We start from the raw sequence: 22,518 nt of genomic DNA, 5'->3' as shown, positions 1-22,518 counted from the left end.
TGCAGGGTCTCAAGTCCCATCCCAGGCCTGTAAGTCAGAATCTGTTGTAACAAGATCCCAGGTGATTTGTGAAAGTGAAAAGCAGTTCCTCTATTGGACATCATCTTTGAAAACTCTCAGGCCAGAACTTGCCCACTTCTGCCCAAAGGTGGTTTTAGAACTCCTGTACATTTAGGTGTTCACAAAGGATCATAAGTTCTCAGCTGGAACTGTCTCAGAATGAGTTTCTGAGCCCACAAGCATCCGTTTTGGCCTGGGTTTTGTGTGGTAGAGTTGCCATCTCAGGTGTCATGGTCAGTCTGAGTTATTGGGCTGTTGATAGGAGATAGACACAGAATCGCATCCAGGTCTGTGTCTCATCCAGTCACTGGCCTCTGTGGGTCCTGCTCCAGGGTGGGTGCTGGCTGTGCTTTTACCAAGCAGCTTTTGGCTCAGTTCTGCCTCCTGGGGCATAGAAGGAGGAGACCATCTCACTCAGGGGCTGGGGGGGTCCTATGGGCACCAGCCTTCTCTCCCCATGTCTGTGGACAGAGTCCATTAGGTGCTTCATTGGCAGGCGAGAAGCATCCTCACTGTTTCCTGTCGCTGGAGGGAAAGTGGAGAGGTGGGTGGGCCATCTCTCAGGTGACGAGGACGAATTGAAGTAGCTCGGTTAGATTGCTGATGTGTTGCCACAGCCCCATGGGTAAGACCAGAAGTGCAGCTGCCTGGGAATGACGGCAAGGACCCCCACCTGAGTCAGTGTTGTGTGTGCCTGTGAGAGTGTATGTCCACCTGCATGTGTGTGGGTGTGTGTGCAAGTGTATGCACTCACACTTGAGTGAGTCGTTGGTGTGGTCAGTGAGTAAGGCAGCTTAGCTGGGCCCCATCCATAGCATAGTACCTGTTGGAAATGCCCTGTGCAGTTTTTTCTTGACTTTTGGGAGCTCTCTGCACTGAGTCTTTGGAGCCTGGGATGCAGGATCCGTAGCTGGAGGAAGAGCTGTATGGGATGGAATTGGCTGGCCAAAATCATTACCCTCTCCTTTCACCCCTTATATTCGCTGATTGTGCACATTTGGCCTGGATTAAACTTGGACTGGGAACGGGGTCAGTGCTTTCAAATTTCCAAAGGGTGGAGAGTGTGGGGGACCCTTAAGGGACAGACCTGGGCCTGCCAAGTGGGAGTCAGAGGGATTTAGGGCCCAGGTGAAGGGTAAGAATTTTGGTTAGACCTGAATGTGTGTAATGAGCTTCCCATCACTGGGGATTTGCAAGCAGAAGCTTGAGCAAGGCAGGGCTCTGACAGAGGGTGTGTCTTGGGAGGTCAGTCTGCAACCAGCTCTGGGGATGCATCCAGGCTTCATTCCATCAGAACCCCAGCATGTTGATCAGAGATGGGGAGAGGGGAAGATGGCTGAATTATCTCCATCCATCTATGAAGCAAAAGTTCCTTGCAGCTTTCAAAGCACTGTCCCAAACTGCATTCATGAAAAGAGGCGCCTCTCAGGCACTGCCTCAGCATTCTCCACCGGAGCGCCCTTCTTGGGCAGTGTTTCTGGAAGTCAGCGCCTTCCTTCCCATCTCATCAGGCTGGGGCTGCCACCAGGGAAGGCTCAGTTACCACTTCCCAGTTGTCACGAAAACAGCTCTTAGAGTGTGTGAGGTGGCCCCAACTTCTTAGGAATGAAAGTTTCCCCTTCTCTGAGAATGGCCGACATGGAATTTTATTAAGGATTCGGAGAGTTATTGGTGAGAAATACTTGGAGCTGTCCAAAGAGCAAAGCCTGGGTGTTCATTACCTGCTCTTCTCCAGGAAGCTGACTGGCCTCACCAGACCCCCACTCCCACTGTCAGATCCCAATCCCCAGGACAATGCCCAGTCAGGTTCCACCACCGGCTACTGGCTGCAGCTCTGCCTCCACAGAGAAGTGGTGTGGCTTCCATCAGGCTGTCAGCCCCCCTCCCACCCGGCAGAGACGCCTGCCTTCCAGAGCAGGCTACACTCTATTCCTGGCCCACTTTGAATCATCCCGGGAGTCTTTACAGCAACCAACAAATTGCAAGGCTGGCAGGTGGGTCTAGAAATGGCCTTCTTGCTCTGTCCCCAACCCACCCCCGCCAGATGCAACTCGAGCCCACATGAGGCCTATGTGACATCTCCTGCCCAATGTCGGGAAAGGGACAAGGAGCCTTGGATGATGTCATGGTGTCTGGGGGTGGTGCAGATTGGTGTGGCAGGTCTACCTGGTTGCCGGCCTTTGTGGCACAGATTGCAAGATGGACAAATGGAACCCAAGCAGAAAGTGGCCATGTAGGGAGGGGCCCATAGGCAGGGACCAAGGAGCTGGAACGGATAGCCTGTAGAAGCAGACTCTGGTGGAGGTGGCATGGATTTGGTGTCTTCACACCTCTGAAGGACCAGTGTGAGGACTGGGAATGAACGTGTCCTGGGAGTCTCAGTTTCCCCACCTGGGAAGTGAGACCAGTAGTTCCCACTTCAGAAGGGTCTTGCTGAGACTTGATGGGTATCACATCAGGAAAGTACTGGCATCGTTGCTAGCACTTAGCACTTTCTGTGTGCATTGTCTCATTCAGTCCTCACAATCACTCTCTGGGAGGTTAGTTTCCTCCTTGTACAGATAAGGAAGCTAAGGTCCCATGAGAAGAAATAACTTGGCCAGGGGCCCAGCCCATGGCTGGTCAGCAGCAGAGCCGGACTTTGAACCTGTCAGCTCCAACTCCAGAGCCCCTGCCCTAACCCAGTCAAATGTCTGGCCTCCCTGGTACTACCCAAGGTGCTGCAGGAAATATGATTGGAGCTCTCATCCTCCCACAGCCCTCAAGAAGTATCGCATGCCCTTCATCTCACTTGCATTAATTTCTGCCACATCTACACCAGGATATGTTACTAGGTGGTAGCTTCCCACCTGAAATGGTTCCAGCCAGGGTTTCTGTAAGGGACTGGGTTCTGGAGGTTCATGCCTTCATTGCGGGGGAACCAGCACCATCCCATGGGTTGGTCATGTCCTGCCACCACTCAGCACAGAGAGGGGCCCACATACCATAGAGTCCCACTCTCCCTGTCCTTCTGGGGAAACTAAGGCTCAGAGTGGAGAAGGGAACAGCTGGAGACCTCATGGCAGAGCCAGTCAGGCCATACACAGAGGAATGACCAGCATTTCCTTTTAACCCAGTGGGTAAATGGCTATATCTTTCATAATTTGCTCTTGTGTCTGAGAAATAAGTAACTGCAGCCCTTGAGCTTGATGGAGGAGCCAGATGACAGGAGGGTGTGCGAAGGGCACCCCCCAGACCTTCTTGAGAAACTAAGTCATCTCATTTCGACTCACCCTCTGAAGCTTTGTCTCCATGAAAGTTACTCTTCAGGCAGTGTCCTGGGCTCAGTCAGGTCTGCCTTCCAGCAAAGATAAAAGACACATGACTCAAATAGTGCTCAGCATACTTATTTTGGGTACTTATCTGTCTTCCCTGCTAGCTCCTTGGCAGATTTTAGAAGTTTAGGACATGTTGGGACCCACAGGGCAATGGGAGGAGTCAGACAGTCCCAAGTTCACATGCCAGCCCCACCCTTCACTGCTTCAGGACCTGAGACAGACTGTTCAGTCTCCTTGAACCCTAGTTTACTTATCTGTAAAATGGGGATGGTCACAACTTCTCACATTGGATCTCTGTGATGATTAAATAAAAACAAAAGATCTGAACGGAAAGACAAGGTAAGCCCTAAACGATCATGCATGTAAGAATTGGTTTTGGTGTTCAGAGAGGGCTTGCTATATTACATAAAATTCAATTTAACATAGAAACCATGGTGCATAAAGAAATACTTAGTGGCCACAGAGGACCTGTTGCCAAAGCTCATTCCCAGTAATGCTTGGCAGTGGGAAGCAGGGATGGTGTGGAAAGCAGCACTTCTTCAGGAAACCCCATATCTCAATCCAGCAACAGTTCTAACGAGTCCCCTGGTTCTTCCATTCTTTACTCAATCCCTCCGAGGATTAGGCCACTGGTCCGCCTGGGTGGGAGAGGGTCCCCGGGGCCTTCCTCCGATCTGCGCCTTCCCTCTTCTAGGTCTGACATGTCTGTGGATTTCTTTTTTGCCTGGAGCAGTGAGTCTTAAACTTGCAGGCTTCAGAATCACCTGGAGGAAATGTTATACAGATTGCTGGGGTTCCACCCCCAGGGTTCCTGATTCAGTAGATCCGGGGTGAGGCATTGGAATTTGCATTTCCAACAAGTTCCCAGGTAATGCTGATGCTGCCATCTGGGGACTCCACTTCGAGAACATAGAGTGTATAGAGTATACGCTTTGTATTAGGTGTGGAGTTGGGTTAGAGTTAGGGAGGGGAGATCACCTCCTCCAGGAAGGAAGCCTTCCCTGGCACAACCAGTTCCTTCCCCTCTGTGCTCCTACTATACCCTGGAGTACACTGGTTTATTCTGAAATAACTAGATGCACACTAGACACTGTCAGCCTGTGGGGTGCTTACGCTATGGTGTCACCCCTTAGGCAGCCTCCCTCTTGAGTTTTGACACCTTCAGAGCCTCATCAAGTGAGGCTAAAAGGGAAAGTAAGGCCCCAGGTATGTCTATTTCCTAAACAACTGTGAATCATCTCAGAGCCAGCTCAACTAGCTAATTTAAAATAATCCCATTAAGGTAAGGAAGGATGAGGAGGAACCAGGGACAGGAAATTAACATTTATTGAGCAATAATTGTAATTCCAGCGTGGGTTAACCCTACAGAGCCTTGCAAGGTAGGGGTCACTTCATTGTCGTCACTCAGATGACGGTACTGAAGCTCAGAGAGTGTGAGCAGCTTGTCCACAGTCACACAGCTGTGAACTTGGGCCAGTCTGACTGCAGAGCTTGTTCTCCCCACTGCTGTGTTGATATCCTGTGTGTGGCTGGGGTCAGGCTGGACATTCCCTTGCACACCGGTACAAGGCAGAAGCAATTGCACCCATACCATGTTGCCCTCATGACTTGTCACCGTCCCCCACAAACACAGTCACTCTGAAACTGGTTTAACGCCACCATTGTGTATGTAGGACACTGCTCCACACTTGCTATTCCCACCAGACTATGTGACTCATCTTCATGTGCTCAGAATAAACAGGGCCCCAGCATCTGCAGAGGGTCCCGTGGAGAATCTTAAACCCGGCCGCCACCACCTGCCCTAGCCAGGAGAATGCTGTCTCTTCCAAACTGGCTCCCCTTAGGCTCCCATGATGCTTCCTGTCTCCTGTATAGCTTCCCAGAATGCCTTGAGCCTATGAGGAAATTAACAATTGTGTTTGTACCAAATGCTTTTTGCTATGTAATGAGTAACAGTTGTAATTAATGTTTAACACGTGTGAACAGCAGGTCTGCCCAGGAAAGGGGGGTTTCAGTGAGAGAACTGGGATCACTTGCTTCCTTTGGCTAATGTGTTACTGAGGGACAGGTTTTTCCAGTTGGTTTTTCTATTTGATGTATGAATAAATTCATTTAGTAAACTAAAAAAAAAAGGAGAGAAGAAAAACATCAATGTTTAATAGCTTTGTTTCATCTGCTAATTACATTGATAGAAATATTCCTCCCAGTGCCTTTGTCTCCTCAGTGGAAAAAAACCAAAGAGTTGATAGAAGACCTTTGCTCTTCTGTTTGGCAGCTTAGAGATCTTCATGTGGATGGAGATTTTTAAATTCCCTGAGGTCGGAGACCCTGCCTGTCTTGTGCACACCTGTGATCTGTGCCAGTGAGCCCTCAGATATTTGAGTAAATCAGGCCAGATGCAGTAGCTCATGCCTGTAATCCCAGCACTTTGGGAGGCTGAGGCAGGTGGATCACCTGAGGTCAGGAGTTCAAGACCAGCCTGGCCAATGTGGTGAAACCCTGTCTCCACTTGAATCCAGGTCTCTACTTGAATCCAGGCCTCCTGAATCCCGGAGGCCCCTAACAAGTTCAGCATAAACCCTGTGTGCAGTGCAATACAGTCTCAAAAACAACCACAGTAACCACAGTGATACAACTATGAGTACTCACTGTGCCCCCAACTCTCAGTGCATAGTATCACCCCCAGTGTACAGATGAGGAAACAGAGACAACTTGGCCCAGGTCATCCCACTAGCAAGTGGCAGCACAGGACTTTAAATCCGGATACCCCGGCCCCAAAATAAAAAATTAGCAAGACGTGGTGGCAGGTGCCTATAATCCCAGCTACTTGGGAGGCTGAGGCAGGAGAATCGCTTGAACCCCGGAGGTGGAGGTTGCAGTGAGTCGAGATCGTGCCACTCACTCCAGCCAGGGCAACAGAGTGAGACTCTGTCTCAAAAAAAAAAGATATTTGAGTAAATCAGGTCTCAGGAAAACCAACCCCGTGTTCTCTTAGGAGCGGTAGAATACCAGTAAATCTCATGGCCTGCCCACACACAGACGGTGTGTTTTCATGTCTCTCTTGTATGCTGTATGCCTGTCTCCTCGCTATGTGAGGCAGTGGGAAGGCATTTCTGAGTAGCCATTGACTGCTGTGGCTGCCACCTCTGGCCTCAACTCCCAGGGAGAAGTGGACAGCATGTCCCTGCCTGTCTGAGGATTGGCTGTGAATCCAAATGCCACATTGTGGACCTGGAGACTGGTGTGCTGGTCGGGTGCAGGCAGCCCTGGCAAGCCATGTTTGTGGCCAGTACCTGGCCTGTCCCCCGACCACCACTCCCCATCTGTCCTGGCCTCCCTCACAGCCATCCACGATGGGCAGCAGAGAAACATACACAGTGGGACTGGGGCTTTGGGTCTTATGGACAGGGAGACTCATTTCCACAAATGCCCAGCCTGCTCCTTGCAGGTCTTTGGGCTTGTGGATGGGGAAAAAGTCACTTTCCCAGGCTCTAGGATTCTGTGTAAGTGTCTGTGGGTGTCTGCAGGTGAAAGTGTCAGGAGACATACTGTATCAGACGTGTGTAGGTTCCAGGTATGTTTGACAGTTGGGCCTGGCCCAGAACTCAGGAAGGAACTTCAGGCGCCGGGGCGAGGGGTATCTGGATTTAAAGTCCTGTGCTGTCACTTGTTGGTGGGATGACCTGGGCCAAGTTGTCTCTGTTTCCTCATCTGTACAGTGGGGGTGGTAGTATGCACTGAGAGTTTGGGGCACAGTGAGTACTCATAGTTGTATCACTGTGGTTACTGTGGTTGTTTTTGAGACTGTATTGCACTGCACACAGGGTTTGTGCTAAACTTGTTAGGGGCCTCCAGGATTCAGGAGACCTGGACTCAAGTCCAAGCTCACGTCTAGCTGTTGACTCTGGGTGAGTCAGTCCTTTTTCCAGCCCTCCATTTCCCATCTGCATAATGAGTTATGACAATAAATATGGCTTGCTTTGGCAGCCATAGAGGCCTCTGCATTCGGGTTATTTCATCATCTTCATTGGGCTTTATCTTTAGATTTCCTGTAGCCAAGCAGCAGATCTTAGGGTGGGGTCCTTGCTCCCAGTAATAGCATTCATTTTTCCTCTGGGGATGTCACAAATAAGAGGACAAAGGCACACCCCTTCTGCCAGGCCTGCTGTCCCCATCCCAGGCTTGGACATGTGTGTACAGCATTCCTGGAACCCAGGCAGCATCCTGGCACCTGCCTCACAGCCTTCCCGCTTGCCTGCTTTGTGGTGAGTTGCTGGCTGCCTCCCTTCACAATGAAGACCTCTGTTCTCAAGCACCTCCCATCATGAGTGGCAGCACAATGCCCTGAGGTCTGTGTGTGTCTTCCAGGCGAACACAGAGGCCTCTTGTTGGTGATCCTGGAAATACAAATCAAACATTTGCTGAGCCACTCGTCCTACAGCTATCTGGAAGGAACCTACACTCACTGGGCAGGTGGGGTAGGTGGGTGAGCGAAACTCACTCTTGAACTGGAGGGAAGAAGGGGCCTCACCTTTCTGGGCCTCGGTTATGTCATCTATAAAATGGGAGTTCTCATACTTGTTTAGGAATTCTAATACTTGTTTTGCTGTGTGTTGGTGAGGGTCAGATGAGATGATACAATACATTGTTTGGAAGGCTGAAACAGCAGAGGCCCACTGTCATGCAAACAGAGTTTCAGTCATCTACAGGTGTTAGTGCATTGTTGTGAAAGTTGATGGCATTTTCATAGACTCCGGGGGTCATGTAGTCCACCCCACCTCCCATACCAATGCATAATCTCCCCTCCTTGCCCCCTCCTGGGGTCGCACAGCTCCCTGGGCAGCAGCCCCTTCTGTGCTCTCCACCCCAAGCTCTCCCCACTCTCACCCACCTTTCCCCTTCACCAGCACCCTGGAGTCCCAGCCTAGCTGTCGGTGCTATGCAGGAACCCCTGCCAGGGACTGTGTGCAAGGCCCTGGACACCTTGACTCTGCCTCTGTACTTTGTTTTTATAGAGTACTAGAACATTTGTGAACCAACACCAGGGCCAGAATAGCCTTCAAGCCCCTCCTGTCAGTCACATATGGTTTACAAATGTGGCCCATGTGCATTCTAGCTCATCCGCAGAGGGGCTAAGAAGCTTGTGGCAGTTGAGAGCTCCTTGCAAGTCAGTCTACACACGGTGCCTTGTTTTTCATCGTTCCAACCTTTATTGCCTCTGCTTAAAGGAAACTTCATCTTATACTGGAGAACTGAGAGGGTCATAGACTTCAGGCCAGAAAGAAGCAGCCAGACAGTCAGAACTTGGAGAACCATACCAGTCTCCTCTGGGTCCTGTTGCTCCATTCCAGTTCTCTTTGAATGACCCCCTATCCTCGGGAGCCACTGCCCACCCCCTTGGTCAGTGGTGAGGACAAGAGGATGTGTGGCAGACTGTCAACTCTTATCTCACTGCACCTCTGCCAGGAAAGGCACTCCTGGGTGGGGGAGGCTGCCCAGGGCTGCAGTCCCAAAGCAGAGGGCTCAAGGGCTAGCGCTAGGACCCACTGCCTGTCATAGCAACCTGTTCCTATTGCCCTGGGCAAGTTACCTGACCATACCAGGCCTCACTTGTAAAAACATGAACAGTAATAGCACTGACCTCATAGGTTTGCCACAATGACTAGAGAAGAACACAGACTTTAAGTCCTCCATGGTGCCTGCCCATGAGCAGGAATCACTAAATAAAGAGTAAGCTAGGCCAGGCGTGGTGGCTCCTTCCTGTAATCCCAGCGTTTGGGTAGACTGAGGTAGGACGATCACTTGAGGCCAGGAGTTCAAGACCAGCCTGGGTAAGACAGTGAGATGCCACCTCTACAAACTTAAAAAAAAAAAAAAATTAGCCCAGCATGGTAGCAGGCACCTGTAGTCCCAACTGCTTGGGAGGCTGAGGCAGAAGGATGGCTTGAGCCCAAGAGTTCAAGGTTACATTGAGCTATGATCATGCTACTGCACTCCAGCCTGAGTGACAGAGTGAGACCCTGGCTCTTGAAAAAAAAAAAAAAAAGAAAGATGAAGCCATTTTTCAAAATTGTTCCCAAAGTCACTTGAGGAGTGAGTCCAGCTCCTGAGTTTCCTTTGTTGGCTGATGAATGGAAGATTTATAGTCCTGTTGAGCAGGGTGCAGGTTCATTCCTTCAACAGGTGTTGAGCATCCACTGTACATCAGGTACTGTTTTAGGTATTGGGGATTTAGCCTTGAACAAAACAGAATGAAATGCCCTGTCCTCTTAGGGCTTCTGACTCCAGAATTTCAGCAGGAGCCATAGAAAAAGAGGTGGTTTCTGATACAGGCATTGTTTCAGAGCATAGATGTGGCCGTGGGTTGGGGTTACTTGCTTATAGGGGTCCTGCCTGGACCTTGGTACGTCATCTATTACCTTCACGGTACAGGTATTTTCAGCCCTGGTTTGCTGATGAGGCAGCTAAGGCTCAAAGAAGTTTAAGAAACATGCCGTAAGTCACTCAGTAATGACAGAGACAGGATTCAAACCCAGGTCCTCCTGATTCCTAAGCTGTGAGTGGAGCCACTGCAGCTCCTCCATTCCCTGGGTGAGTTTCAGCCATGGGCCATTCATTGGAGCTAGCTGCAGGTCAGCCATGGGGAGACTCCAAGGAGACTGAGGCACAAGGCCCCATCTCTGCAAAGTGTCCAATTGTGAGAAGACACCTACATGCCTCAGTGTTACAGAGGCCAGTGCCAGGACAGTGATGCAGACTTCGGAGCTCAGAGGAGGAGAAAGGAATTCTACCTGGGGGTCTAGAGCAAATCCTACCTCAGGAGGTAACGTTGGAGCTGAGCTCTGAAGAATAGCTGGGTTTTTTGCAGAGAAATAGTGAAATAAAGGGATTCTAGAGGGTAGACTTAGCCAAAGCAAAGCCCTGAAGACAAAAAAGCAGATGATAGATCTGGGGACTGCCTGTCCTTTGTGACTGGAGCCTAAGGGTGGGTGTGGAACCCACAGGGGTTTTGTAGGGGAAAATGCATTATTACATCAAGTTCAGAGGAACTTGAGCACCAGAATGAATTTGCCCTTTGCCCTGGGGCATTGGGGAGCCAGGAAGGGTTTGCAAGCCCAGGAGAGCTATACTTTAGAGATCCATCGGCTTTTTGGAGTTTGCTTTCTGGCCAGCTCTGAATAGTGGACAGGATCTCTTTCCAGGACAGTGGAAAGAGATCCACCCTGAAGGAACACATTTATCTCATCCAAGCACCTTCTCCACATGAAACTTCTGTGAGTTAGGGGCAGACAAAAGACTGGAGAGGGCAAAGAAAAATAAATCCCAGGCGCAGCACCCACAGCACCCAGGCTGACTGGGAAGGGTGGTGTGGATGCCCCCTGAACTACAGGAGCTGTACTGAGGGCTGGGAGCCACCAAGAGGGAGACGATGGTTCTCTGCAGGTGGGATCAGGGTAAGCTTTGTGGAGGAGGTGGCATTTATGCCAGACCTTTTGTAGACATCATTCAGATGGAGCAGAAGGGCAGTAATTCCAGGCCTAGAAGTAGGAAGTGCACAGCAGGGAGGCCAGATGAGGCCCAGCTCCTGCCAGACCAGCAGCCCTCAGGTATTGTTGTGGGGAAGGAAGACCCAAGGGTGGGATAAGCTTGACCCTGCAGGCCTGCAGTCCTGGGCTCGACCCTCGCCTTGCTATTTGGCTTTGAGACCCTGGAGGAGTTCCTCCTACCCTTCCTCTGAACCTCTGTTTTCCTCACCTGTTACCCACGTGGCAGGGCCAGTAGGAGGGATAGAACTAAGCTAGGTGTCTTGGATGCTGTCTTCTGTTCTTAGCAGTGACCACACTTCAGGACTGATTGGTATAAAATCTGTAATACAAGCAGAAAGGGGACCAATCCAGATGGGAGGGCCAGGAAAGCTTCCTAGAAGCGGGGCACTTGAGCTGAGTCTCAAGGAATGAGTCCTATCACCATGGCAGAACTCTTGGAAAGATACTGACCAGGCTCTCTCTCCCATCAGCCACCAGGATCTGGTCTCCATCATCGAAACCAAAGTCAGAAGCTTCAACCTGAGCCTCAACCTGCCCAGCTCTAAATCTCACTTTCCTCCTTCAGATTCCGACTTCCATTTTTAATTGCCCATAGGTGAAATTAATTAGGTTCTGTCATTCTAATGACTCACGGGGGTAGCACTTTTTTTTCTCTAAATGCAGATATTCTTTTGAGGGATTGTGTCTTTATCTTTTGCAAAAAAATCGCTAAATTAAAAGAACTGCCATGTTAAATTGCAGATTAAGGAGAAACTTAATTAGAAGGAATGAGAGCAGTTGTGTTTGCAGCTTTTGTTCTTAACATTTTTTTTTCTTACGCTGCCGAATCACTGCACTTGGAGTTCGTATATTTGCATTTTAGGTGAAATGATTTGCCTAATTAAGCCTGTCACTCATCACCACCTGTTCTCTCTAAGATATATGGCTATATTATTAAGCTTGCCAGCAAATGTATAAATTATTTCAGTGGGGAATTATAGTGTTGACTAGGATGTTACTAGTTTTTAATCCAATTTATCTGGTATGAAAACCAATTTTTTTCCCAATAAAGCAAAACAGCAGCTCATTAAGTTTCTTCATTTAATCACTTATTGAGCATCTGTTCTGTTGCCAGTAACTGGGCTAGGCATGGGGGAAGGGGCACATGGTACAGCCCCACCCTCAAGGGGCTCCCCGGGAGCCAGGAAGGACACGCAATTAGGGTGTTAAGATCAAGGCGAGTCTTGGGAGAGGTGAGGTCCAGGAAGTCTTCCTGAAATAGGTGACCTCTGGAGGGTAAGTGGAATGAGTCAGGTGAAGAGGTTGGTGGACCTGAGACTGGACAAGCAGCCGGGTCCTAGAGAACCTTTTGGGTTGCGCCGAAGAGCTTGGGCTCGCTCCACAATCATGTTCTGTGCTCCATGCCTCTCTGCTCACCTTCTGTATCGGGACATCGATTGTAGAGATTTATATTGGCAGAAATCCCCCAATCCTGATTTTAGCTGGTGGAGCCCCAGGATGTCAGGAGTGAAAGTGACTTATAATTCGTCTGGTCCCTCGGTCTCCTGAGCCTGTGACAAAACTAAGCCTAGAACCTCACTTGCTGCTAAGTCCCCTTCCTGTGCCAGGCCACTCCGCTGCCCTTTGACACTGGCAGCCGCATGGGCCAGGATGCCTGCTGAGTTGTATCCTCTCTATTCCTAACAACCAGAAAATTAGCAGCAGGGAGGCATCGTGGAGAAGTACAGGCTGGTCCCATGTTCCCTGACCATATCCCCTTCTGTGCCCATCCCAATGGGGGATATCACCCTCCCCCAAGCCAGAAATCTGGGCATCACACAGCAGTCATCCCAGAGTCACTCCCACAAGTAGTCAAGCTCCTACATCCCTGCCGTCATTGAGGGGGTCAGCCTCCATCACCTTTTCCTGACTGGTCTTCTCGTCTTCAGGATTGACCCGAAACCCACCCTCCACCAGCACTCAGAGAGGTCTCTAAAGTCCATTCCCTGATTATCCCCATTCATAAGTTCAAGTCCAAGCTCTTTAGAAAGGGTCTCCGGGATGACGTGGCCCCAGTTTGTCTATCCATCCCCAGTGCTCTCCCCTGCCCAAGGTCACCCATGGAGGGCTCTGCAAAGTAGGGGCTCGGGTAAGAACCTGCTTCACCTCTTTCCTTCTCCCAGCCTCCTGTCCAAGATCATATGTCCCATGATTTGTTGCCATGAGGGTGCTGTCATTCAGCCAGAACCCCAGTGGGAGATCTAGGCTACTGGAAGGCCAGGGAGGGGTAGATGCCGGTGGTGATGTGTGTGCTAGGGCCTCAGCTCCAGGTTTTAGCCCACCACCACAAAAGCCCCCTTATCAGCTGATCGGAAAGGGCCTTCTCACTCTCTAGCCCCAGGACCTGTCCCCTGGGAAGGCCTTGAAGTCATTGCTGTCTGTGTGTAGTTGGACACAGGATGGAACTGCGGCTAGAAGGAAGGTCAGGAACCCCCAGCGAGTCCTCACTCTGCCCCCTCTCCATGCCACCAACCCTGGCATCACGGAGCTGTAGGTGTCTCTAAGGCGTGGCCTCCATGCTGCTTTCCTGGAAGCTTAATTAGGGCCTTTGGTGAGTCTTCCTCTCGTGGGTAAGGCCAGCCCATCCTTCCAGTGCTTAGGTAAACAGCCTGTGGTCACCCGTAGTCCTCCTCCTCTCACGCTGCACTTTGCATGCACAGGCAAGTCCTGCCATCTCTGCCTGCAGAATGTGGCCGGATTTGACCACTGGCGGGCACTGCCTCACTACCCTCCTGTGTGCTCTCTGTCCCTCTAATTAGCCACCTGTACTTTTTAGAGCAGTTTTAGGTTCACAGCAAAATCAGACAGAGTCCAGAGTGTTCCCACATACCCCTTGCCTCCATCTCTTTTGAGCACAGCAATCACGTAAGGAAGCACCCGGTCAGAACGTCTCTCCACGTCTCTCAGAACAAAGCCAGAGTCCTTCCTAAGACCTAGAAGCCCGGCTTCCTTCCCAAGTCGCTTCCAGTCACTCTGGGTCATTTTGTGTCTCACTCTAGGCACAGTCCCACCCCAAGGCCCCTGACTTGCTCTTCCTTCTGCCTGGAGTGTCCTTCCTACAGATGTTCCTCCCTCCCTTCAGGTATTTATTCAGATGTCACCTTTGGAGAGGGCTTTCCTGCCCTGCTGTATTTTTCTCAGTGGCACTTGTCACCAGCCGTTGATATGCAGATTGATTTATTGCCTGTCTCTCCTCACGAGGCCCCTGCGCTCCATAAGGCAGGGATCCTTGTCTGTTGCGCCTACCGCTATGTTCCTGGCCTTGAACTGTGCCTAGTACATGTGGATGAGTGGTTAGGAGCATCATCGCAGGTGGACTACCTGCCGGTGTCACTGCTGGGTAGCAGGCTGACCACACGCTCGGCACAGTCCTGGAAGTGGGTGGGTCCGGTGTCTCTGGAGCCTTCTGTTGGCAAGAGCCTCCCTTCCTACTGTTTTCCAAAGTGGTTAATGGAGAAAGAGTGTCTTAGAGGGACAGAAATGCCCCATAGTCCCTGATAGGGAAGATGGTTCAGTGGCTGAGATGTAGAACAGGTTCATCACACTCCTCGCTTTCAGCAGACAGCACGTTTCCCTGCTGGCACTGAGGTTTCTCCAGGTCCTCCTGTGAGCATGGGGGTTGATTGCTGTGTGTCTGGCCGGGCTTGGAGGATAGCTTGCCACAATCATGCTTGCTGATTAGAGGAGAGGTTTATGCCTTTGTGTGGCACAGCCAGGGACATGTTTGTGGGCCTGCAGCTGGCCTCAGCTTCAGGAATCTTCTTCTGCAGGCTCTGGCCTCGTTTCTTAGGCACCCTCTGTGTGTCAGGTCCTGGAGTATCCTCCCTTCTGACCTTCACAGCAGCCTGGTGAGACAAGAAACAGGGACTCGAAGAGGTTCAGTAGCGTAGCCGAGGCTTGCAGCTAATCACTGACAGGCTTAGGAGAGGAACTCAGGTTGGTTCAGTTGCTTCTGTGAGGTGCCTAGTACTGTGTGTGCATTGAGCAGACACGATAAGTATGATTTATAACAACAGCACAGACTGTGTTCCAGGCACACTGCTGAGATTTATAGGTGTGTCACCTGCTTTAATCCCCATGAGATGGGTGCTGTCATTATCCCTATTTTTCAGAGAAGGAAACAGGCCCGGATAACTGGCAAGGTGGGCTACTGGTCTCCAGGAACCCTCTGGCAACTCCAGTTTTAGCTCAGTGCTTTCTGTTCTTTGTGGTGTTTCCAGGGTCTTCCTCAAGGAGCATCCTCCCCCAGCCTCTGGGAGTGAACGATGCTCCCACAGGCCCAGGGCAGGGAGAAGAGCACGTGGATGGCCCTTCCTGTGCTTTAGGCACTGCTCCAGCCTCACCTGGGTGCTGGATCCTGGACCCATGCAGGGGATCTGAATACAGGGGATGTAGCATGACCCCCAAGTGGCACTCTGTAGGAGTATCCCAGGGAAAGGGACAGATGTGGCCAGTATGGCCTGAGGTGGGATGAGAGGAGGAGAGGAGCCACTTGGAGGCAGATTTTTGGCCCAATACAAGAAACAGCCTTTTCCCCTGAGAACTGTCCTGAGGACAGAGCTCCCCCAAGACAGTGCCATGCCCCACTGCTGGAGGCCGCAGAGAGGTTCCTGTGGGGGTAAGGCTGAGCTCAGTGGCCTCTGGAGGCTCAACCAGCCCCTCACATGCCCCATTAGGCTATGACCACATGGGTGTCCTGTCTTAGGAAACCAAAATCTTTTGTACCATGTTACTTCTTTGCTTGAAACCCTTCCTCCTGCAAGTTGTAAAGTGCCAAATAGAGCAACTGAATGTTACCCTTCTGTGCATCACAGTAGCTCCCTGGGCTGAGCTCTGCTAACCCTGCACTTTCTCTCTCTCCCTCCCCACAGCACAGTTTAATGGCAACGAGAAGCGGCAGTCATCCCCCTCGCCTTCGCGGGACCGGCGGCGCCAGCTTCGTGCCCCTGGAGGGGGCTTTAAGCCTATCAAACATGGGAGCCCCGAGTTCTGTGGGATCCTAGGAGAAAGGGTGGATCCTACTGTTCCCCTGGAGAAGCAAATGTAAGTTCTGAGGGAGCAAAGCCCTACCTCACCTCCCAGTTCACCTAGTTTTTGCCCTCTCTTTCATGTCATCTTCTTTTAAAAATCCATAGATTGGGCCAGGTGTGGTGGCTCACACCTGTAATCCCAGCACTTTGGGAGGCGGAGGTGGGTGGATCACTTGCCTCAGAGTTCAAGACCAGCCTGGTCAACATAGTGAGACCCTGTCTCTACAAGAAAAAAGAAAAAAAAAATACAAAAATTAGCGAGGTATGATGGCATGCACCTGTAGTTCCAGCTAGTTGGGAGGCTGAGGCAGGAGATTCAGTTGAGGCCAGGAGGTTGAGGCTGTGGTGAGCTGTGATCACACTACTGCAATTGAGCCTGGGCCACAGAGCGAGACCCTGCCTCAAAAAAAATAAATAAATTCCCAAACTGAGACATGCTAGAACTCCAGGGGCCTTCTAGTCTGCCCCTGCCTCCCCGTCCGTGTACACATGGGCAGGCTGAGGCTCTTGGAAGGTCGAGGCTCCCACCCAGCCAGTGGTAGGCCCAGGATTAGAACACATACCTCCTGGCTGCTAGCCTTGAACTTATGCTCTCCACACTATGTGGCCGCCCTTACTTTCAATGGCAGGAGGGACAGCAAAAAAGAGTCTACAGGGTTCGCTCCTCCATTTTACATCCTAGTTTCTCATTTCATCATGCAGCAAATAAATTCTTGGAAGAACTAAATATAAACTAAATCCTTTCCCCTAAGTGTAAAACTACGTGTAAATTAGATTTATTTTCTAGCTACAGTCGTGTTCTTGCTCCATGTCTGCTTGATACTGTTAGAGTTGGGCAAGACCTTTCCACTCTTGAGATTTCCACTTTTCTCAGCCCCTTTGCCCAGAGGTTTCTCACCTCCAGTCAGTGGCCAAGTCCCATCTATGCTGCCCCCAAGGTCCGACATCCTTTTCTGTCCTTGCTGCCCCCAGCACTGTGCAGGGCCCAGCCCTCTATTGCCCCTCCCCTTGGCCATGGTTATTATCTCGTTGCTCTGCCAGATCATCCCTGGGTGCAGGTTCCTGCTCTGTTCTGAAACCTTCAGTGGCTCCACATTACCCCCAGGATAAAGTCCCACCTCCCTAGCCTGCCATTCATTCTGTGAATTGTCCCCAAACTGTGTTTTCAGTTTCTAACTGTGCCTCATACCTGGATTAGAATGAGCTTCTCCAGGAACTTGACAAAGCAGGTGCAGGACTTGCGCTGGTGTCCTCAGGTGTCTTGTCTGCTTAAACAAGAAAATGTGCAATATAGGGTTGTCAGCCCATTGCCTAGATGAGAACATCAGGGCCCAGAGTGGTGCAGAGCCTTGGCAAGGACTCATGGCTCAGAGTGCCCCCAACCTCGTGACCCAGTCCCTGCCCTCTCCCCTCCTCTGTCCTCCACTTACTCTTTGCTCTTCTCACCCTTTGAGTAGGCACACATAAGGCCTCGAGACTCACTGACACCACGCACGGTTCGTGAGCCCTCCCTGGTGTGTGTCATGTACTGTATTTGTCTTGGCCCGGCCAGCAGGGCATCCCCTCACAGGAAATTCTCACTCGGTGAGCAGGATGCAGGGTTTTCCGAATGACATCATATGCCGCCCTTTTAAGCAAGTGCTGTCACCTCTGGAGGCTTCTGCCACCTTTGTGAGTGCTCCACTCCTGCGGTACAGGGCGCATGGGTGGGGTTGGGGGCTGCTCCTAGCCGGTGCTGTGAATCATGTCTCACAGCTGTGCAGATCATCTGGCAGGTTTTGCTTATTTCTGATCAAACCATGTACTTTTAATCAACAAACTGTGACCCACAGATGTTCGGCATGCGTCCTGACCAGCAGTGGCCAGGTCTGCCTGGGTTAGTCTGGGCCCAGCCTGCCCTCTCCCATCCCCGGACTCAGCCTTCATTACAAGGCAGGGGGAGTTTGGCTGCCTTTCCTTTCCCATTCCCGCTTGATGGGGCCCCCAGCCAAGTCCAGAGTCATGACTGGCTTTTCCTCCCCCATCGTCTCATCTCTCCACGATTAACTCTCCAAGATGAGTCAGAAGTCCTGACTCATCACCCACGGGATGTGCTTAAGGTAAAATCCCACTTTGGATAGAGCCTGATGACCGCACCAAAGAGGATCACCTCGTCTCCCGCTGGACTGATGCTGCTCTAGAGTTCAGGAGGTGCCTTCCGGTCTGAACCTCTCCTCCACCCTAGCACAGAGGGAGTAGGAGGGGAGACCGAGGCACTGGGGGTATGCCCCAGGTCACACGGGGTGGCTGTGGATGGGCAGGCACACATCTGCCTAGGTGCCCATACCGCCTGCCTCGCCTCCTGGGACAGCAGAAAGGCTGCTCCAGTGCTCAGGGTCTGTCCCCACTGCCTCCTGGAGGCAGCCCCACACACACCCCTCTTCCTTCCTCCATCATTACCATCAGTATATAAACATGTCCCAGTAACAAACTTTGCCAACATAAGTAAAAAAACAAACAAACAAAAAAACAAAACTTGACCCAACATTCCTCTCTAGGTACTGCCCCTGCTGAGAACAGAAACTCCATGAGGGCAGGAACTTGTCTAAGTCACCACTGCATCCCCTGTGCCCAGAACAGTGCCCAGCACGTAACAGGTGTTGAATAAATAGCTGTTGCATGAATGAACAGTATCCAAACAGCTGCCAGCACTTCTCCCCTCTCTGTCACCTCCCCTTCTCTCTCACCCACTACAACCAGCCTGGGTCCCCAGACGACCCCCTCTGTCCTCCGTGGCAGTCACCACAGTTGACCACTCTCCTTCTGGGCCTCTGGGCCTCTGGGCCTGGTGCTCCTCCTGCCTCCATGGCCACTCTTCCATCTCCTCTGCTGGCTCCTTGCCTCTTCTTGACCTGAAGGTCCGACTTTCCAGGGCTCAGTCTCTTAACTACGTGCTCTCCCTGGGTTGTCTCTCCCAGGATCCTGGTGGTGACTCACAGATGCATAGCACCAGCCCACACCTCTCCCAGAGCTCCTGACTCCTACGTCCAGTTGCTTCCTGGCATCTCCATTGGCTGACAAGTGGGCATCTCAAACTTAACGTGTTCAAAACTGGGCTCCTGATCGTCTCAAAACTTGCTCCTCCCCTAGCTTCCACACCTCCATAAACGGTGTCACATCCAACTAGGTGTGGCTCAAGCCACAAACCCGGCATCATCTTAATTCCTTTTTTTGCCAGACACCAGCATCTGTTGCTTTACCAAATTCTGCCAGTGTTCCCTCCAAAGGACAACCAGAATCCATCATTCCTCCACCTCCGCAGCCACCTGCCATGTGAACTACTGCACTAGCATCCTGACTTGTCTTCTCTGAGCCCTCCTCAGACCAACCTGACTGACTGTCTGTAAGATTTCCCAGGGCAAATAACATCTCTTAAAACTCTTACTGCTGAGGATGAAATCACACTTCTCCTCTTGGGCACAAGAACTGGGCCCACCTCCTGCCCGCTGCTGACAGTGCCTGGGCCGTTCTTGCCGCCTTTCTGCTGTGTGAGCACCAAGCGCATTCCTACCTCAGGACTTTTGCACTTGCTGCCTTTTTTGCAGAGAAGATGTTTTCTTTAGCTCTTCACGATTGGCTCCTTCTCATGTTCTCAGGCCACATGTCATCTCCTCAGGGGCCTCCCCTGTCCATTCATTTCTAAGCAGGCATCTCACCCAATCCCAGTCACTGCCTTATCATAACCCCAGGATGCCTGCATAGCCCTCGTCACTATCTGGAATTGTTTCCTGTGTCTCTGTTGACTCTCTCTCTCCCTCCGTCAGCCCCATGAGATCAAGGATATAGTGAGTGGTGAGTAAATACTGGATGAGCTCATGGGTATTGGCTGGGGTGAGGGACGAAAGTTGAGTCTCCCTAATCCCCCTGGTTCTGACTGACTGGCCAACCCCATGAGATCCAGCCCATCCCTGAGATGACCTCCTGCCTGGATTCTCTTTCCAGGTGAAGCAAGGCCTATGTGGGCCCAACAGTTGGCCGTAGCCCCCCACAGGATCGCCCAGCCCAGCCTGACTCCTGGTCTCCAGCCTCCTGCTGACAGGCTGGCCAGTGCTGGCCTGGCCCCCAGATCCAGCACCCTCTGCTCCTTCTCTCCTTTGTTCCTCAGCCCCTTGTCCCCTGCCCTTGCCTCTGTGTGGAGCGGTCAGGGAAGGGACTGGTAGCTTATCGTGTTAACCACCCGGATTCCCCTTAACAAGAATCCAGAGGCCATGCCCCTCGTCAGAGCAGGCTTGCTCCTGAGCTCAGGGAGGGTGGATGGCAGGCAGCACCTCCGCAGGGACCACTTCTAGGCCTTTCCCTGAGGATGGCTCAGCTTCAAATGGCTGGGACTTGTTTTTCTAATAAAACGTTTTTGTCCGTTCACTGAGGGTGTGTTACACAGTGAAATCTCCCAGAGGACAGCCTTCCCAAACCTGTTAACTCTTACTTCCGAAGTCAGTGCTGTCTTTGTTTCTCCTGATTACAGCCATGTAGCCTTTCTAAAGCATAACATGGGCCTTCATGTCTCAGGAAATGTTTTACTTGTGGTGTTTTAATTGTGGCAACCCATGCATCCCCCAACTTCACGTTCCTCTTTACATATTTCTCTGTACCTTTAGAAAGAACGGGGTCTGTGGTCTGCATGCTCTTCCTGCCTTCTCCCCTGGAAGGTCTCTCCTCCGGATGTCCAGCTTGGTGGCCACCGCCTGGACCATCCACCGCTTGACCACATTCCCACTGGACAAGGACACTCACATTTACTCTCCAGTCCTTGACTTTAAAGTTGATTTTTTCTCTTAGGGTTTTAATTTTGCTGTGGCCACTGCTACTAACTGTTGAGCTCTGCCTTGTGAGTGGGGGGAATTGCACGGGGATGGGCGGTGTGGGTTTTTCTCTGAGGAGAATGTCAGTGCTGGAACTCTCAGGGGCACGGTTTGTAGGACACTCTGAGACAGGCACCGGGAGGCAGCATCCCCACTTGCACCTGGAAATGTAAAATGCAGCCTCTGGATGGGCAGGGGCCTGCAACCATTGTAGATGGGGATGTCACCACGTGGTCTGCGAGGGCAGTCTCTCTCTACTAATGCTGCAGCTGCCATCGGTTAAGACTCGCCCCACATCAGGCTCTACGTTAGCCCTTCCTGTGGGGCCACTTGTTACATTCTCACAACCCAAGAGAGGTTGGCATGATCCTCCCGTAATAGAAGCCGCCTGGTCAGCGGCTTGCCTGGCCTGTGGGCAGCAGAGCCACCATTTGGAGCAGCATCCATGTCTCTGTGGACAAAGCACACTCCAGCCATGGTACTGCTCAGTGCCTCTGCCTCTCATAGCTGAGTCTCACCCCCTCCACTGCCCCACAGAGACCATCATGTAAACAGGAATGTATTTTGAATGTGTCCACTCATGGGCAATGAGGATCTTTATTCTTGCCCTGCAATTTTACCGTCAGCTCTTCCAGTCGTGAAAATCAGTGAGCCAGGCATGGTGGTGCGTGCCTATAGTCCCACTACTTGGGAGGCCGAAGCAGGGGGATCCTTTGTGCTCAGGAGTTTAAGGCTGCAGTGAGCAATGATCACACCACTGCATGTCAGTCAGGGCAACAGAGTGAAAACCTGTCTCTAAAAACCAAAAAAAAAGAAAAAGGAAACACACACACAAAAGGAAAATCAGGCCAGATGCAATGGCTCACTCCTGTAATCCTGGCACTTTGGGAGGTAAGGTGGGAGGGTCACTTGAGCTCAGGAATTCAAGATTAGCCTGGGCAACATAGTAAGACCCTGTCTCTAGAAAAGATTTTAAAATAGCCAGGTGTGGTGGCACGCACCTATAGTCCCAGCTACTCTGGAGGCTGAGACAGGAAGATTGCTTGAGCCCTGGAGTTTGAGGCAGCAGTGAACTATGATCGCACCATGGCACTCCAGCCTGGGTGACAGGGTGAGACCCTGTCTCATGAAAAAGAAAGAAAATTATTGTACCCATTTCCTCCTCTGATGGGAGATGGGGGATGAGTCGGGCCCTCTGCATGGCACTCCTCTCCTCAGATTCTGCCGCCTGCCCTCCTCTGGCATGTTGGGTGTCTGGGAGCAGTAATGCTGGGATTCCCACATCCCCAAGTGGTGCTAGAGCGATCTGGCAGGAGCACGGACAACTACCTCACTACCCACCATCCACGTCTCTGCACACATCCCTGAGTCAGAGCGTGGCCCTCCCGTCAGCACCCTCTGATGGTTTCCATGTTGCTCAAACAGAGAAAAGCCCCTGTTGCAGCCCTATTTCCAGACCTCTTGCCAACCCCTTCCCCTTGCTGCCTCTGTCTATCCAGGCTGGCCCCTGGCTCTTTCCAGAGCACTCTAGGCAGTTTTCTGTCTTGGCCTTTGCTGCTGATTTGTCTACCAAGAAAGCTCCTCTCTGGCTTCCTTCCTCCCCTCCTGCAGGTCTATACTGAAATGTCACTTTTTTTCTTTCTTCTTTTTTTTCTTTTCTATTCTTTTTTTTTTTTTTTTTTTT

General features: G+C 51.4%; 1 protein-coding gene across 1 annotated transcript in view; it reads left to right on the top strand.

Annotated features, from left to right (window-relative positions):
- SHB (Src homology 2 domain containing adaptor protein B) overlaps window positions 1-22,518 on the top strand; it is a gene marked incomplete at its 5' end in the record, with an annotated part of 145,342 nt that overhangs the window by 94,726 nt on the left and 28,098 nt on the right. The window contains one exon of the mRNA XM_011939522.1: window positions 15,835-16,006. Coding sequence (XP_011794912.1) covers window positions 15,835-16,006 — 172 coding nt within the window. The remainder of the gene's footprint in view (window positions 1-15,834; window positions 16,007-22,518) is intronic.

Source organism: Colobus angolensis, unplaced genomic scaffold (assembly GCF_000951035.1).
Source record: "Colobus angolensis palliatus isolate OR3802 unplaced genomic scaffold, Cang.pa_1.0 Scaffold181, whole genome shotgun sequence".
Taxonomy (NCBI): Eukaryota; Metazoa; Chordata; class Mammalia; order Primates; family Cercopithecidae; genus Colobus; species Colobus angolensis.
This window is presented reverse-complemented; position numbering and strand designations above follow the sequence as displayed.